Here is a 17002-nt window from a genome sequence, read left to right as displayed (position 1 = left end):
AAGCTTTTAGTTTTGTTTTAATTCTGATGAATTTGAACTTAAGCAGCCACGTGAGGCCAGTGGGTCTGTACTGAACAGGGCAGTTGTAAACCAAAGACTTCTCCAGTTCACAGGAGACCCCGTGTAACAGGCAGAGCAGCACTCCAACCGTGCTGGCTTAGCAAGGCAGAGGGGTGGATGGAGCCCTCTGGGGAAGGCTGTCAGCAGGATGGAGCCCTCTGGGGAAGGCTGTCAGCAGGACACTCGGGCCATGAGGCTCTCTGGGCTCCATTCCTTCCTCAGCCAACCTGAACAGCCAGAGAGAATCTGCTCCTTGGGCAACTGGCAGAATTGAAGTTAAAGAAAAAAGAGGCTAAGGCGTTTTGATTTGTGACAGGAGAATACTGTATATTACAGCTGCAGAGAGCAAGCTGGAGGGACCTCACCTGTGACCCCCTAGTCCAGGCAGGCGTGGACCCCTGGACTGCGTTGCTGGGGACTTCCTCAGCATCCTTGCCTGTGGTCACCAGTTTATTCTCACTTGGTTCCGAAGTGGAGCAAGCCTTGGTCATGTCCTTGGGGACATTTGGGGCAGAAGACCACCTTGGCTGTGTGCATGACGGGTGCCCAGGCCAAATGTGGCAGGTGTGGCCAAGATGACTGCCCTGATAGGGTGGAGCAAGTTGACAGATGTACATGCCTTAGGACAGTTCAGCTCGACCAACCACAGGCTCAGGGACAGAAATTCAGATGGACAGGAAGGGATGACGTGCCGTCAGCCATGAGAGGCCACCATAGCTAGCAGTAGGCTCCCATGGCCAGAGCTAGGGGAGGAGGAAGGTCACTTGTGGCAGTGAGCTTGTCTTGCATCTTTTCTGAGGGAAACACCTCAATGGCAACAAAAGGAGATAGGGTGCCCCCTAGTGGCCTTTGTTTCCCGTCATTCTCAAGCTTAAAAATCCTTTGACATCTTCCAACACAGTTGCTTGAACATTTTCTACTGCATCCCACAGTCAGAAATTTACATGACTACCCAGGTGTGTATGTGTATAGACAGAGTCAAACAAGAGCCTCATAAAACAATGCTTATCCTTACCACATGCAATATAATGCAAAAACGCGTTCATATTTTTTCTATTATATCCTATTTTTTTTTTTTACCCTTTTTTTTTTTTTTAAACATCTTTATTGGGGTATAATTGCTTTACAATGGTGTGTTAGTTTCTGCTTTATAACAAAGTGAATCAGTTATACATATACATATGTTCCCATATGTCTTCCCTCTTGCGTCTCCCTCCCTCCCACTCTCCCTATCCCACCCCTCCAGGCTGTCACAAAGCACCGAGCTAATATCCCTGTGCCTTGCGGCTGCTTCCCCCTAGCTATCTACCTTACTACGTTTGTTAGTGTGTATATGTCCATGACTCTCTCTCGCCCTGTCAAAGCTCACCCCTCCCCCTCCCCATATCCTCAAGTCCGTTCTCCAGTAGGTCTGCATCTTTATTCCTGTCTTACCCCTAGGTTCTTCATGACATTTTTTTTCCCCTTAAATTCCATATATATGTGTTAGCATACGGTATTTGTCTTTTTCTTTCTGACTTACTTCACTCTGTATGACAGACTCTAGGTCTATCCATCTCATTACAAATAGCTCAATTTCATTTCTTTTTAAGGCTGAGTAATATTCCATTGTATATATGTGCCACATTTTCTTTATCCATTCATCCGATGATGGGCGCTTAGGTTGTTTCCATCTCCGGGCTATTGTAAATAGAGCTGCAATGAACATTTTGGTACATGACTCTTTTTGAATTTTGGTTTTCTCAGGGTATATGCCCAGTAGTGGGATTGCTGGGTCATATGGTAATTCTATTTGTAGTTTTTTAAGGAACCTCCATACTGTTCTCCATAGTGGCTGAACCAATTCACATTCCCACCAGCAGTGCAAGAGTGTTCCCTTTTCTCCACACCCTCTCCAGCATTTATTGTTTCTAGATTTTTTGATGATGGCCATTCTGACTTTTTTTTACCCTTTTATAGGAACATTTTTGCAAAAGCATCAGAGTACACCCAGAACTGTCTGTCAATGACAGAAGACTTAAAAATGACCACGGTTAAAGATTTGATGAAAGTTCATAATAATGCAGTTGACAAGGAAATTTAGTTATTTCTGAGATACACATTTTAAAATAATAACTAAAGTTATGACTTATAACATTATACCAGAACATATAAGATTTTTAGGAATTTCATGTAATGTCTGAAACATTTATATTAACATATTTCCATACAAATCAAAGAAAGTTTAGTATTAGTTTTTTTGTTTGTTTTTTTAATTTAATTTTATTTTTTTATACAGCAGGTTCTTATTAGTCATCAGTTTTATACACATCAGTGTATACATGTCAATCCCAATCGCCCAATTCATCAAACCACATCCCCACCCCCCGCAGCTTTCCCCCCTTGGTGTCCATATGTTTGTTCTCTACATCTGTGTCTCAACTTCTGCCCTGCAAACCGGTTCATCAGTACCATTTTTCTAGGTTCCACATACGTGCGTTAATATATGATATTTGTTTTTCTCTTTCTGACTTACTTCACTCTGTATGACAGTCTCTAGATCCATCCACGTCTCAACAGATGACCCAATTTCGTTTCTTTTTATGGCTGAGTAATATCCATTGTATATATGTACCACAACTTCTTTATCCATTCATCTGTCGATGGGCATTCAGGTTGCTTCCATGTCCTGGCTATTGTAAATAGAGCTGCAGTGAACATTGTGGTACATGACTCTTTTTGAATTATGGTTTTCTCAGGGTATATGCCCAGTGGTGGGATTGCTGGGTCATATGGTGATTCTATTTTTAGTTCTTTAAGGAACCTCCATACTGTTCTCCATAGTGGCTGTATCAATTTACATTCCCACCAGCAGTGCAAGAGGGTTCCCTTTTCTCCACACCCTCTCCAGCATTTGTTCTGTGTAGATTTTCTGATGATGCCCATTCTAACTGGTGTGAGGTGATGCCTCATTGTAGTTTTGATTTGCATTTCTCTAATAATTAGTGATGTTGAGCAGCTTTTCATGTGCTTCTTGGCCATCTGTATGTCTACTTTGGAGAAATGTCTATTTAGGTCTTCTGCCCATTTTTGGATTGGGTTGTTTGTTTCTTTAATATTGAGCTGCATGAGCTGTTTATATATTTTGGAGATTAATCCTTTGTCCGTTGATTTGTTTGAAAATATTTTCTCCCATTCTGAGAGTTGTCTTTTCGTCTTGTTTATGGTTTCCTTTGCTGTGCAAAAGCTTTGAAGTTTCATTAGGTCCCATTTGTTTATTTTTGTTTTTATTTCCATTACTCTAGGAGGTGGATCAAAAAAGATCTTGCTCTGATTTATGTCAAAGAGTGTTCTTCCTATGTTTTCCTCTAAAAGTTTTATAGTGTCCAGTCTTAAATTTAGGTCTCCAATCCATTTTGAGTTTATTTTTGTGTATGGTTGTCAGGAGTGTTCTAATTTCATTCTTTTACATGTAGCTGTGCAGTTTTCCCAGCACCACTTATTGAAGAGACTGTCTTTTCTCCATTGTATATCCTTGCCTCCTTTGTCATAGATTAGTTGACCATAGGTGCATGGGTTTATCTCTGGGCTTTCTATCTTATTCCGTTGATCTGTGTTTCTGCTTTTGTGCCAGTACCATATTGTCTTGATTACTATAGCTTTGTAGTATAGTCTGAAGTCAGGGAGTCTCATTCCTCCCTCTCCGTTTTTTTCCCTCCAGACTGCTTTGGCTATTCAGGGTCTTTTGTGTCTCCATGCAAATTCGAAGATTTATTGTTCTAGTTCTGTAAAAAATGCCATTGGTAATTTGATAGGGATTGCATTGAATCTATAGATTGCTTTGGATAGTGTAGTCATTTTCACAATATTGATTCTTCCAATCCAAGAACATGGTATATCTCTCCACCTGTTGGTATCATCTTTAATTTCTTTCATCAGTGTCTTATAGTTTTCTGCGTACAGGTCTTTTGTCTCCTTAGGTAAGTTTATTCCTAGGTATTTTATTCTTTTTGTTGCAGTGGTAAATGGGAGTGTTTCCTTAATTTCTCTTTCCGAGTTTTCATCTTTAGTGTATAGGAATGCAAGAGATTTCTGTGCATTAATTTTGTATCCTGCAACTTTACCAAATTCATTGATTAGCTCTAGTAGTTTTCTGGTGGCATCTTTACGATTCTCTATGTATAGTATCATGTCATCTGCAAACAGTGACAGTTTTACTTCCTCATTTCCAATTTGGATTCCTTTTATTTCTTCTTCTTCTCTGACTGCTATGGCTAGGGCTTCCAAAACTATGTTGAATAATAGTGGTCAGAGTGGACATTCTTGTCTTGTTTCTGATCTTAGAGGAAATGCTTTCCGTTTTTCACCATTGTGAACGATGTTTGCTGTGGGTTTGTCATATATGGCCTTTATTATGTTGAGGTAGGTTCCCTCTGTGCCCACTTTCTGGAGAGTTTTTATCATAAATGGGTGTTGAATTTTGTCAAAAGCTTTTTCTGCATCTATTGAGATGATCATATGGTTTTTATTCTTCAATTTGTTAATATGGTGTATCACATTGATTGATTTGTGTATATTGAAGAATCCTTGCATCTCTGGGATAAATCCCACTTGATCACGGTGTATGATCCTTTTAATGTGTTGTTGGATTCTGTTTGCTAGTATTTTGTTGAGGATTTTTGCATCTATATTCATCAGTGATATTGGTCTGTACTTTTCTTTTTTTGTAGTATCTGTCTGGTTTTGGTATCAGGGTGGGGCAGCCTCATAGAATGAGTTTGGGAGTGTTCCTTCCTCTGCGATTTTTTGGAAGAGTTTGAGAAGAATGGGTGTTAGCTCTTCCCTAAATGTTTGATAGAATTCACCTGTGAAGCCATCTGGTCCTGGACTTTTGTTTGTTGGAAGACTTTTAATCACAGTTTCAATTTCATTACTTGTGATTGGTCTGTTCATATTTTCTATTTCTTCCTGGTTCAGTCTTGGAAGGCTATACCTTTCTAAGAATTTGTCCATTTCTTCCAGGTTGTCCATTTTATTGACATAGAGTTGCTTGTAGTAGTCTCTTAGGGTGCTTTGTATTTCTGCGATGTCTGTTGTATCTTCTTCTTTTTCATTTCTAATTTTATTGATTTGAGTCCTCTCCCTCTTTTTCTTGATGAGTCTGGCTAATGGTTTATCGATTTGGTTTATCTTCTCAAACAACCAGCTTTTACTTTTATTGATCTTTGCTATTGTTTTCTTTGTTTCTATTTCATTTATTTCTGCTCTGATCTTTATGATTTCTTTCCTTCTGGTAACTTTGGGTTTTGTTTGTTCTTTCTCTAGTTCCTTTAGGTGTAAGGTTAGATTGTTTATTTGAGATTTTTCTTGTTTCTTGAGGTAGGCTTGTATAGCAATAAACTTCCCTCTTAGAACTGCTTTTGCTGCATCCCATAGGTTTTGGATCGTCATGTTTTCATTTTAATTTGTCTCTAGGTATTTTTTGATTTCCTCTTTGATTTCTTCAGTGATCTCTTGGTTATTTAGTAATGTATTGTTTAGTCTCCATGTGTTTGTGCTTTTTACGTTTTCTTCCCTGTAATTCATTTCTAATCTCATAGCGTTGTGGTCAGAAAAGATGCTTGATATGATTTCAATTTTCTTAAGTTTACTGAGGCTTGATTTGTGACCCAAGATGTGATCTATCCTGGAGAATGTTCCATGTGCACTTGAGAAGAAAGTGTAATCTGCTGTTTTTGGATGGAACGTCCTATAAATATCAATTAAATCTATCTAGTGTATTGTGTCATTTAAAGCTTGTGTTTCCTTATTTATTTTCATTTTGGATGATCTGTCCATTGGTGTAAGTGAGGTGTTAAAGTCCCCCACTATTACTGTGTTACTGTCGATTTCCTCTTTTATAGCTGTTAGCAATGCCTTATGTATCGATGTGCTCCTGTGTTGCGTGCCTATATATTTATAATTGTTATATCTTCTTCTTGGATTGATCCCTTGATCATTATGTAGTGTTCTTCCTTGTCTCTTGTAACATTCTTTATTTGAAAGTCTATTTTATCTGATACAAGTATTGCTACTGCAGCTTTCTTGTGATTAACATTTGCATGGAATATCTTTTTCCATCCCCTCACTTTCAGTCTGTATGTGTCCCTAGGTCTGAAGTGGGTCTCTTTTAGACAGCATATACATGGGTCTTGTTTTTGTATCCATTCAGCAAGCCTGTGTCTTTTTGGTTGGAGCATTTAATCCATTCATGTTTAAGGTAGTTATCGATATGTATGTTCCTATTACCATTTTCTTAATTGTTTTGGGTTTGTTTTTGTAGGTCCTTTTCTTCTCTTGTGTTTTCCACTTAGAGAAGTTCCTTTAGCATTTGCTGTAGAGCTGGTTTGGTGGTGCTGAATTCTCTTAGCTTTTGCTTGTCTGTAAAGCTTTTCTCCATCGATTTGAATGAGATTTCTCCATCGATTCCTCCATCGAATCTGAATGAGATCCTTGCCGGGTAGAGTAATCTTCGTTGTAGGTTCTTCCCTTTCATCACTTTAAGTATATCATGCCACTCCCTTCTGGCTTGTAGAGTTTCTGCTGAGAAACAGCTGTTAACCTTATGGGAGTTCCCTTGTAAGTTATTTGTCTCTTTTCCCTTGCTGCTTTCAATAATTTTTCTTTGTCTTTAATATTTGCCAATTTGATTACTATGTGTCTCGGCTTGTTTCTCCTTGGGTTTATCCTGTATGGGACTCGCTGCGTTTTCTGGACTTGGGTGGCTGTTTCCTTTCCCATGTTAGGGAAGTTTTCAACTATAATCTCTTCAAATATTTTCTCGTGTCCTTTCTCTCTCTCTTCTCCTTCTGGGACCCCTATAATGCGAATGTTGTTGCGTTTAATGTTGTCCCAGAGGTCTCTTTGGCTGTCTTCATTTCTTTTCATTCTCTTTTCCTGATTCTGTTCTGCAGCAGTGAATTCCACCATTTTGTCTTCCATGTCGCTTATCTGTTCTTCTGCCTCAGTTATTCTGCTATTGATTCCTTCTAGTGTAGTCTTCATTTCAGTTATTGTATTGTTGGTCTCTGTTTGTTTGTTCTTTAATTTTTCTGGGTCTTTGTTAAACATTTTTTGCATCTTCTCGATCTTTGCCTCCATTGTTTTTCCGAGGTCCTGGAACATCTTCACTGTCATTATTCTGAATTCTTTTTCTGGAAGGTTTCCTATCTCCACTTCATTTAGTTGTTTTTCTGAGGTTTTATCTTGTTCCTTCATCTGGTACATAGCCCTCTGCCTTTTCATCTTGTCTGTCTTTCTGTGAATGTGGTTTTTGTTCCACAGCCTGCAGGATTGTCGTTCTTCTTGCTTCTGCTGTCTGCCCTCTCTACCCTATTTCTTTTAATATTCGTCATAACGTATTAATTGATTCACAACTGACTGAATGGGTCATGACCCACAGTTTGAAAAGCCATTGAAAGGAGACTCTGTGTCCCTAATCATTGCCTTTGAGACTGCATCACCCACCCATGCACACTCCCACCTCCATCTATCTCCCCTTCCCACCTCACAAAGCTCCCCCATGTAGGTCCTCAGCCAGGACTAGCAAGGGTTGCAGGACCTACTCTGGTAAGAGGGTTGTCTGTGTTGTGATGGTCAGAGAGGTGGGGAGATGGAGGAGAGGGAACAAAAGATTAGGACATCTTGGGGGTTTTTTGGCTCCACCCCACGACTTGTGGGATCTTAGTTCCCCAACCAGGGATTGAACCCATGCCCCTTGCAGTGGGAATGCGGAGTCCCAACCACTGGATGACCAGGGAATTCCTGACATCTTTTATTCTTAATGAGGGAATATGAGAGAACCAACCACAGTTTTCAGAGTTCGTTTCATCATATGTTATTTATCTTTCTCATTTATGGTATTTGCACTTTGCACAAGGATGAGAGCAAATGAAACGAGGCAGGCCTGAGTGGCCTTGGGCCCGTCTCCTCTCCCCTGGCCCCTGCCTCCTTAGCCATCAAGTGGGGTTGGACTGGATGGTCCTTTGAGCTTCTTCTCACACTGACATTCTGTGATGGGGGTGGGGGAATCTGGAAGCCAGCGATTGGAAGATGAACAAGAAAGAGGTGTTGGACAGGAAGGAGGTCAGAGGTGGGCTGAGCTGGGGAGAAAAAGGAGTGACAAGGCTTGCCCTTGGTGGCAGCAGGCACTTGAGGACATGTTCTTGCTGTACCTTCCCTGGGAACAGTGGGGAAGGCTGAGGGCACGAGCTGCCGACCAGAGCGAGCCCACCTCTTTCCCAGCCAGTAAAACGCCTTCTCCAAGTCCTTTGAAACTTACAGCCTTTTTAAGCCAGCAAAACTTGGAGTCCCTCCGGTTCCATCTCCTCCCATTTAGAAAGGAGAAATCTGAGGTCTCAGAGGAGGAAAGGGCTCACCCAGAGTCACAGTCATAAAGCCAAGACTGGGACCACCTTGGAGTGATACCCCTCTCCCCTGAGCCATACCACCTCCCCTGCCCTCTGGAGCCACAGTGAGCTACAGCCAGAGGGAGCCCACTGGTTAGGCCTCAGCTCTGAGGGCGAGGTGTTTGTGAGGACGCGCTCTCCCACCTGCCGTGGGCTGATGTAGACTGTGCACAGACAGCCCGCCTGACACCTGAGTGCTAGTGGGCGTCTGATTATCTAGGCAGCCCTGGAGGCCCCCGTACCAGCCACCACCTCGCGCCCTGAGCAGCTTGTCACAGCCAGCGGCTTCAGCGCTCCAGCAGTAGACAGGAGTGAGGCCGGGAAGTGGGGCCATATGGCGGAGCGAGCAGGCGTGATGTCCAGCTGTCTGAATGAAGCCGAGTCTCGAGCTCAGAGATTTCCAGAGAGGACGGAGGCCTCTCCCTGTGCAGTGCTGTCCTCCAGACAGAGAAGCTTTGTAAGTTGGCAGCGAACAGTCTGTTTTGTGTCTGAGAAAATCCTGTTCGAGGTGAAGGTGCTGCAGTTTGTCCCCAGGTGTGGCTCTGCTAACCCAGCGTTTGCCACTCCATGTGTGACGTGGGGTCTTCCTCCTTCAGGATCTGTTGCTGATTCTTTTCTTGATTTCATCAGCATTACCTCTGCCCTTTCATCCTGAATTTACACACTAACAATTTACGCCCCCACGTATATTTCTTAGCAAGTAGCACAGACATTCTTTGGTTCCTGCACACGGCAGTGACCTGTCCTTTGGGACAGGGAAAGCCCAGCCACAGCCCCTGCTTGCAAAGAGCATGTGGACCAGGGGGAGATAAGACCCAAAAGCAGATAGGCAAAGCCCAGCGTGAGCAGGGCTGTGACACGTGGGTGGCGGGGAGGAGTATGGGGTGCAGGAGCGTGGGGGGTGGGAGCAAGCTGCAGGTGCCGCGTCTGTCACAGCCCCTGGGGTGACACCACCAGTTGCTGACCCCAAACTCTTGGTGCATCATGGTTGCTGCAGGCGCACTGCATGTTGCACAGATTATTCCTGCCCCCAGGGTTGAGTGGCATCCGGGACAGGCTTAGGCGAGACTCACTGGATTTTGCCAACTCTGAACCACCCGTCTTCGCATCTGCATGAAGAACACCTGGGTGCTCCCGGGACCTTCCCAGCGTCCTGCTGGCTGAGTGAGGAGCCTCAGGCCTCAGACACAGGGCATAGACTTCGGGGGACGGTATCTGCTGCCCCTCCCCATGGGCGGGTTGTGCATCTCTGCCCATTGTTAGTGCCTCTCCCTGTGGAAGGATGAGCCTCACGCCCCTGCTGTGGCGTGTTTCGCCACGGGACCCACCCGGCAGTGAAATGTGAGGAGCAGTGTGGTGAGAACCATTTCTGAGCAGAGGCGATGGCCGCCACCTCCAGCCAGAAGCTCTGTGAGTGTTAGGGTCTGGCCACCCACCGTGCTCTCTTGTATTTCTCACGTTCCAGAGATGATGTGAGGTCCCAGGCTCACCTGAGCTCTGGGATTCAGGGTCTGTTAACTCCCTAGGAAAGCTGCAGAGCCCCTCCCCAGGCATCATGCCTGGCCGCAGCCTAGATAGCGCTCTCAGAGAAGCACACCAGTTTCCCAGCGTAAGTTGTAGGGCCACTCTAGGGGCAGCCGTGAACTTGGTGCTCGAGTGGGTGTGAGGGTAGGTGAGGAGGGCCATCTGAGCACGTGGCCTGGATGCTTGCTGTCAGCCGCTGACCTCGCGTGCGCTGTATGTGCTGAGGCCTCCTTCCAGTCAGGCCGCGGCTGTCTGTCCCTGCCTCAGAGGGAGCGCGTCTGTGGGGTAGGGCCCGTGCTCGCCTCACGTGTCCTGCGCAGTGCTGGGCTGCCGCCTCAGGACCCGCTCAGCAGCAGGCAGGGTGAGGGTAAGGCAGGTCTGAGTTCACACAGGGCCTCAGAGGTTGAGTGAATGTGCCCGGGGGCCAGGCTGGTGAGAGCCCAGGGGCATGTGTAGGGGGTGGGATGGGGGAGCAGAACTGGGTGAGGGCATTTTGGGGCCTATTGACCTCACCCCAGAAACATCTGGGGAGAGCCTACTAGGACAGTTGAGAAGGAATTATCACAGCATTTTGGGAAAAAGCCATGCTGCTCAGGAGATCTTCCTCATTAACCCCTTCCCATGGGGCAAATCAGCAAATCATTTCCCTTTCCTGGACCTAGGTTCTTCTCAGGCAGCATTGGACACTGGAGCTGGTTGGGTTTGAGATCCCTGAGCTCATATAAGCGATTGGCCGCAGTGGGCGTGGGACCCAGCAAGATGAGCACTGAGCTAGAGTCAGGGTGTCTGGCTCTGGCCCTGCCTCTCAAGACCTGCCTGGGCCTCTGTGTCCCCATCAGTGAAGTGTGGGCACTGCTCCGAGGATCAGCAACTCAGCAGTGGTTAAAAATGTTCCATGGGAATGCTAGAGTTAAAATTTAATAGATGTCTTGGAACTTCCCTGGTGGTCCAGTGGTAAAGAATCCGCCTTCCAATGCAGGGGACTCGAGTGTGATCCCTGGTCAGGGAACTAAGATCCCACATGCCGTGGGGCAACTAATCCCGCGTGCGGCAACTACTGAGCTCGCGTGCCTCAACTAGAGAGCCCGTGCGCCACAACTACAGAGCCCACGCGCCCTGGAGCCTGCGTGCCACAACTAGAGTGAGAAAACCCCCACGCCACAACTAGAGAGAAGCCCCGAACGCTGCAAATAGCGAAGAGCCCGTGCACCGTAACGAAAGATCCCGCATGCCTCAACAAAGATCCCATGTGCCACAACTAAGACCTGATGCAGCCAAAAAAATAAGGAAAATAAATATTAAAAGAAAATTAATAGATGTCTTTATTGCAGGACACCTCAGAGCCTTGAATTTACTGTTTAAGAATGCCATGAGTTTCTAAGAAAGAGCGCAAGGTTCCCCTCCCCTGGCAGTGGTGTTCCACAGAGCACACTTTGGGAACCATGGCACCTCTGTACTGCCAGGCAGCTCCCACAGCTGGTTCTCCACACAGCAGGCAGTAGGTTGTAAGGGAAGAGGAGGTGTGGCGTGGATCTGCCCTCTGTGTATGAGTCTCTGTCCCACAGCCTCCTCCTCAGGCGGTGCCGCTTCCTGCCTTATCAGCTCTGGGGGCCTGTCCTTGTTCTCCAGAGACGGGCCAGAGCAGGCTCGTCTAGTCAGGGGCTGGCGCTGAAAAGGCAGCATCAATGGTGCTGGAAACTTACCCCGTGGCTGTAGCTCTGCTGGCGTGGGACAGGAGGGTGGTCCATTTGTGCTGTGGTCACCCATCCCACGCCCACCGGGAAGACATTGGGGAAGTCACTGCAGCCCTGTTGTCTTCCCTCCCCGTCCTGCCTGCCTGGGCCTGGCCCCCATGGCTCTCCACCCCCAGAGTCTGCGGGGCCTCTGTCCTGGCCTCCGTGATTGAAGGGTTCCCCGTGCATTCTGAGGTTGGCTACCAGACTCCAAGACTACGGGCTTCAGGATGTGGGACCCTGTGTGCTGATGGGTAACTGGCTGTGTTCTCGTTTGTGACATTTCAGGGACACCACGTCAAACTCGCTAACCCCTGAAGGCACTGAAGACATGCCCGTGGGGCAGGATGCTGAAATCTGCTTGCTGAAGTCGGGAGAACTGATGTAAGTGATGGGCTCCCAAGCTGGACTTCCCAGGGTGTCACTTTTGGGAGGAGGAACACCAGAGGAGGCCTGGCCTTCCGGTGTCCCAGCTGGAAAGCACCCCAGAGGCTCAGACTTGGCACCCATGGTGGTTTTCAAGTTTGTGCTTCTTTGTGTGTGTGTGTGTGCTGCTGCTTTTTCTTCCTTCCTCCCTTCCTTCCTCCCTCCCTCCCTCCCTCCCTCCCTCCCTCCCTTCCTTCCTTCCTTTCTTTTGTAAAATTTATATACAGTAAAGGTCCCCATTTGTAGTATACGGTGCTTGCATTTTGACAAGTAATACAGTGTAATCACCAGGCATCTGCCAGCCCCCACATCGAGCTCTGCCAGTGGCTTTACAGTTTCAGGCCTCAGCACCCAACCAGCTCCACTCCCAAGTCTGCCAAAGAGGAAACCTAGGTCCAGAAAAGAAAATTGACCGGAGTGAAGATATAGAACAGTTCCATCACCCCCAAAAGCTCCCCTGTCCTTTTATACTCATCCTTCCCCCACCCCTATGTCCTGTGTTCTTCCTTTTTGAAAATAACTTTATTTTCTTATTGTAAGAAAATTTTCCTTGTAGAAAATCAGGAAACAGAGATAAGCAAACCACTTTGGATATAGCCTTCCAGTCTTGTTTATACTAATATACCTAATTTTTCAACGTAAACAAATATCCTACATCTTATTTCACAGTCTTTTTAAACTTAATATTGCATGAGTATTTCCCCATATCATTCTTTTTCTCCAGTGTTGTAACGAATGGCTGCGTGATTGCATTATGGTCATTGAGTAGATTCAGTCACTCATTCACAGATATTTATCCAGCACCTACTATGTGCTAGATACTCTTCTAGGTCCTTAGAGCACATCAGTGAACAAAGCAGACAAAGATTCCTGCCCTCATGTTCACTTTACATTCCAGCAGGGATGACAGACAATAAACATCAGTAAATAAGTAAATTATATAGTATGTTACAAGGTGGTGCTTGCTTTGGAAAAGAAACAAAGAGTAGGGTTGGGGGGAGGGGTTGCAATTTTATTTTTTCTTAATTTTTTTAATTAGTTATCTATTTTATACATATTAGTGTATATATGTCAATCCCAATCTCCCAGTTCATCCCACCACCACTACCATCACCACCACCCCATGCCTGCTTTTCCTCCTTGGTGTCCATACGTTTGTGGGGTTGCAATTTTAAATAGAAAACGCTAAGAAGGTAAGACTTGAAGGAATTTTCATGCAGATATGTGAGGGACAGCATTCAGGCAGAAGGAACAGTCAGTGCAAAGGCCCTGGGGCAGGATGGTGTCTGGTGTATTTAAGGAATAGGGATAGGGTCAGTGTGACTGAAGCAGAAAGAGGGAAGGAGACTGGGTCAGAGAGGGAACAGGGCCCACGTCACGTCAGGCCTTCTTGGCCATTGTAAGGACCTTGGCTTTTAATCTGAGGGGAATGGGAGCTTTAAAATTAGATTTGGAACAGAAGTGTGACTTAATATAATTTACATTATAAAAGGAGTCACTCTAGTTGCCATGTGGAGAATGACTATGAAGGGACAGAAGTAGGGAGACCAGTTGAATTTACATTTATGATGTGAGTCTTATGGACAACAGACTTCTTTTATTTAAGATTATATTTGAGCAGAGATGGCAAACCCTTGATTTCTTTTTATTAGCGTCTCCTTTGGCGAGACCGAGTATTGTCCTCTCACTGAACAGATGAGGTCTAGAAAGGTAAAAAAGATTAAAGGCGCAATCCAAGTAACTCGGTGCAAGGGGAGAATTCTAGAATGTAAAATTATGAAATGACCCAGCATTAGTGGGGCACCCTGTCAGAGTAAGTAATGCAGCAAGATTTCCATGTTGTAAGAGACCTCTTTCCAAAATGGACCCTTCTGCCTACTTGCAGATTCTTGAAAATTGTAAATATTGGACAAGACCTTTTTTTTACTATAATTAGCAATAAAGCTTAAATTAACACCTGGGAAAATGGTCCATGGAATTAAATTTTTACACAGGTGAATGACCTGTATCAGAGCTGTTTCTTAGAGCATTTTGGTTTTCTAATCATTGATTAGTCTTCTCATTTGCAAAGCTTGGGGAGTATTCCCATCCGCCTCTACGACTTTGGAGCCAACAGAATTCTTAGCACCACCACTTATTTGCTGTGCAGTCTTGGGCAAGTTACCTACCCTCTCTGAGTTTTGGTTTCCACCCCTGTGTTAAAGGGGACAGTAATATTTTTGTCCATGAAAGGCAGTTTGGTGTAGTAAAAAGGCAATGGCTTTGGATCAGACCTGTATGGACCTGGATAGAGTTGCTTAGCCTTTTTGAATCTTAGCTTCCTCGTGTGTAGACGGGAGCATCATGCTTCCTCACATAGCCCTTGTGACAACACCCGAAGCTGGCGAGCAGAGTTAGCCCTTGCACAGTTGAGGAGAGGAGATGGGACCATCCAGGGCCGCACACCCCTGAGCTGCAGCCCCGCACTGGAGGCCCAGCCCTCGTGGCCCTCGCTCACCTGCTGCCTCCGGATTTGCTGGGCAGGAGGAGGCACCACTTAATCAGGGAGACTTTGCCCTTCGGCACAGATTCATCTTCTAACGTAACTGTCACTCCCGCCAGAGGCAGGCGTGATTGTCCCTGTCTGCAGGTGAGGAACCTGAGGGTGACGTGAGGGTGAGCCCTGCGGCAGATGAGAAGCGAGGCAGGTACCAGCACCGGGTTCTCTGGGTCCTGCAGAGAAACTCACTGTCCCTAAACCCTTTAAACTTTTGGAACTGGCTCTTAATCCAGCTAATGAGAGTTAGAATAGGGACACAGCCCCAAGAAGCCTCTCTCCCCAGGGCCGTCAGACTACCCTGCATTAAAGAGTGTGTGGTGTTTGCATTTATGAAAAGTCAGGGTGCCTGCTTGGAATTTTTTGACAGGCCCCGGATTTCCGCTGAAAAGAGGGATGACTGACCGAAAGGGCAGGAGGTTTCAAACAATGCGTGTGCTTACTTCTGGTGCTAATTAGGTAAAAGTGGGAGGCGAGGAACTGGAAGGAGGAAGGGGAGAGAAAGAGTGGACAGCTGAGCCGCAGGGCAGCTGCAGGAGAGCTGCAGAAAGCTGAGGCCTCGGCACGCGCTTCCCGTCCTTGAGCGGCACAGAGCGGCCCAGGCTGTCCTCTCAGTTCCAGCCGGCGCGGGCAAGGATTATCATCTGTATTTTTTACTTCTGTGTCCCCAGTGCCTAGAGCTATGCCAGGCACCTAGTAAGTGCTCAGGAAACATCTGATGGCATGAGCTGCACATCAAGAATTCTCCCATGTTTAAGCGTGTCAGTCATGGGGACCCAGGGCTTTTCCTCCCAAGAGCCTCCAGGGTTTCCAGTCACCTCGGAGTCACAGACAACCTGGCCAGTGGACTCAAACGCTTTCCCTGCTTTGATCAAGTCCCTCTCTGCATTCGTATTTTAGGATAAAATTACCCCTCACAGTGGAAGAGATCGCCAACTTCGGGGAGGGCAAAAGGGAGCTGTTTGTGAGGTCCAGTACCTATAGCCTCATCCCCATCACTGTGGCCGAGGCAGGCCTCACCATCAGCTGGGTCTTCTCCTCCGACCCCAAGAGTATCTCCTTCAGTGTGGTGTACCGAGAGGCGGAGGACACGCCGCTGGATCAATGTAAGGTGAGGCCATCTCCCTGCCAGCGGGATTCCCCGGGCAGAGCTTGTCTGGGACGTTCTGAGAGGGACACAGAGAGACCAGAGTGGGAAAAACCCCTGGGCTGCATCATGCAGAGCGGGCAGCACACCCGGGCTTGTCCAGCCTGGGGGAGGAGAGCTGTCTTCTAATGTCTGAAGGCCCACTCCTGGGTCAGCTTCAGACTGACTTTGGAATAGGTCAGTAGGTGAAACTGAAAGGAATACATATGCATGACTCAGTTTAAGGATCATTTCTTTAACAGAGCCATGCGGAGCAAGAACGGGTCACCATGGGAGGTGGGGACCAAGATCTTTGCTTCTGGTTATGAGCTTAGGGTGTTCAGCATCTCACCCTCAGAAAGGTCAGTAGAGGCTCATAGCCATTGTGTCACTTGGGTGGTTGGGCTGGAAATCTTCGTGGCAGATAGCAGTTCATAAACTCCTAAGACATTCTAAACATGAGACATTGACAGTGGCCGGGACCATAGTTCTCAACCTTGGCCACACATTAGAAACACCTGGGAAGCTTTTGTTAAAATAAATTTATTTATTTATTTATTTATTTTTGGCTGTATTGGGTCTTCATTGCTGTGCGCATGCTTTCTCTAGTTGCGGTGAGCGGGGTCTACTCTTCATTGTGGTGCACGGGATTCTCATCGCAGTGGCTTCTCTTGTTGCAGAGCATGGGCTCTAGGCATGCGGGCTTCAGTAGTTGTGGCTCACAGGCTCAGTCGTTGCGGCACACAGGCTCAGTCGTTGTGGCTCACAGGCTCAGTCGTTGTGGCACACAGGCTCAGTCGTTGTGGCTCACAGGCTCAGTCATTGTGGCTCACAGGCTCAGTAGTTGTGGCTCACAGGCTCTAGAGTGCAGGCTCAGTAGTTGTGGCTCACAGGCTTAGTTGCTCCGCGGCATGTGGGATCTTCCCGGACCAGGGCTCGAACCCGTGTCCCCTGCATTGGCAGGCGGATTCTCAACCACTGCACCACCAGGGAAGCCCTGGGAAGCTTTTTAAAACACACTTCTGAGTCCACACCCCAGACCACTAAACCGGAATCTCTAAGGGGGATCCCCCCATCTAGGGGGATCTCTAGATGGTCCCAGTGGGCAGTCAAGGTTGAGAGCCACTGGTTTAGCTCAAGGGGAAGAAGAGTAGAAAGGATGGAGTAGGAT

General features: G+C 46.4%; 1 protein-coding gene across 4 annotated transcripts in view; it reads left to right on the top strand.

The window, feature by feature from the left end:
* Positions 1–17002, top strand: part of FYCO1 (FYVE and coiled-coil domain containing 1) — a 92691-nt gene that overhangs the window by 67606 nt on the left and 8083 nt on the right. For all 4 annotated transcript variants that reach the window (XM_029242011.1, XM_029242008.1, XM_029242009.1 and 1 more), the window contains exons 15-16: positions 12032–12127; positions 15606–15816. In XM_029242011.1, the coding sequence (XP_029097844.1) occupies positions 12032–12127; positions 15606–15816 (307 nt within the window). The remainder of the gene's footprint in view (positions 1–12031; positions 12128–15605; positions 15817–17002) is intronic.

Source organism: Monodon monoceros, unplaced genomic scaffold (assembly GCF_005190385.1).
Source record: "Monodon monoceros isolate NGI ecotype Baffin Bay Population unplaced genomic scaffold, NGI_Narwhal_1 Super_Scaffold_3, whole genome shotgun sequence".
Taxonomy (NCBI): Eukaryota; Metazoa; Chordata; class Mammalia; order Artiodactyla; family Monodontidae; genus Monodon; species Monodon monoceros.
The sequence above is the reverse complement of the archived record's forward strand: the minus strand, read 5'-3'. Positions and strand labels throughout refer to the sequence as shown.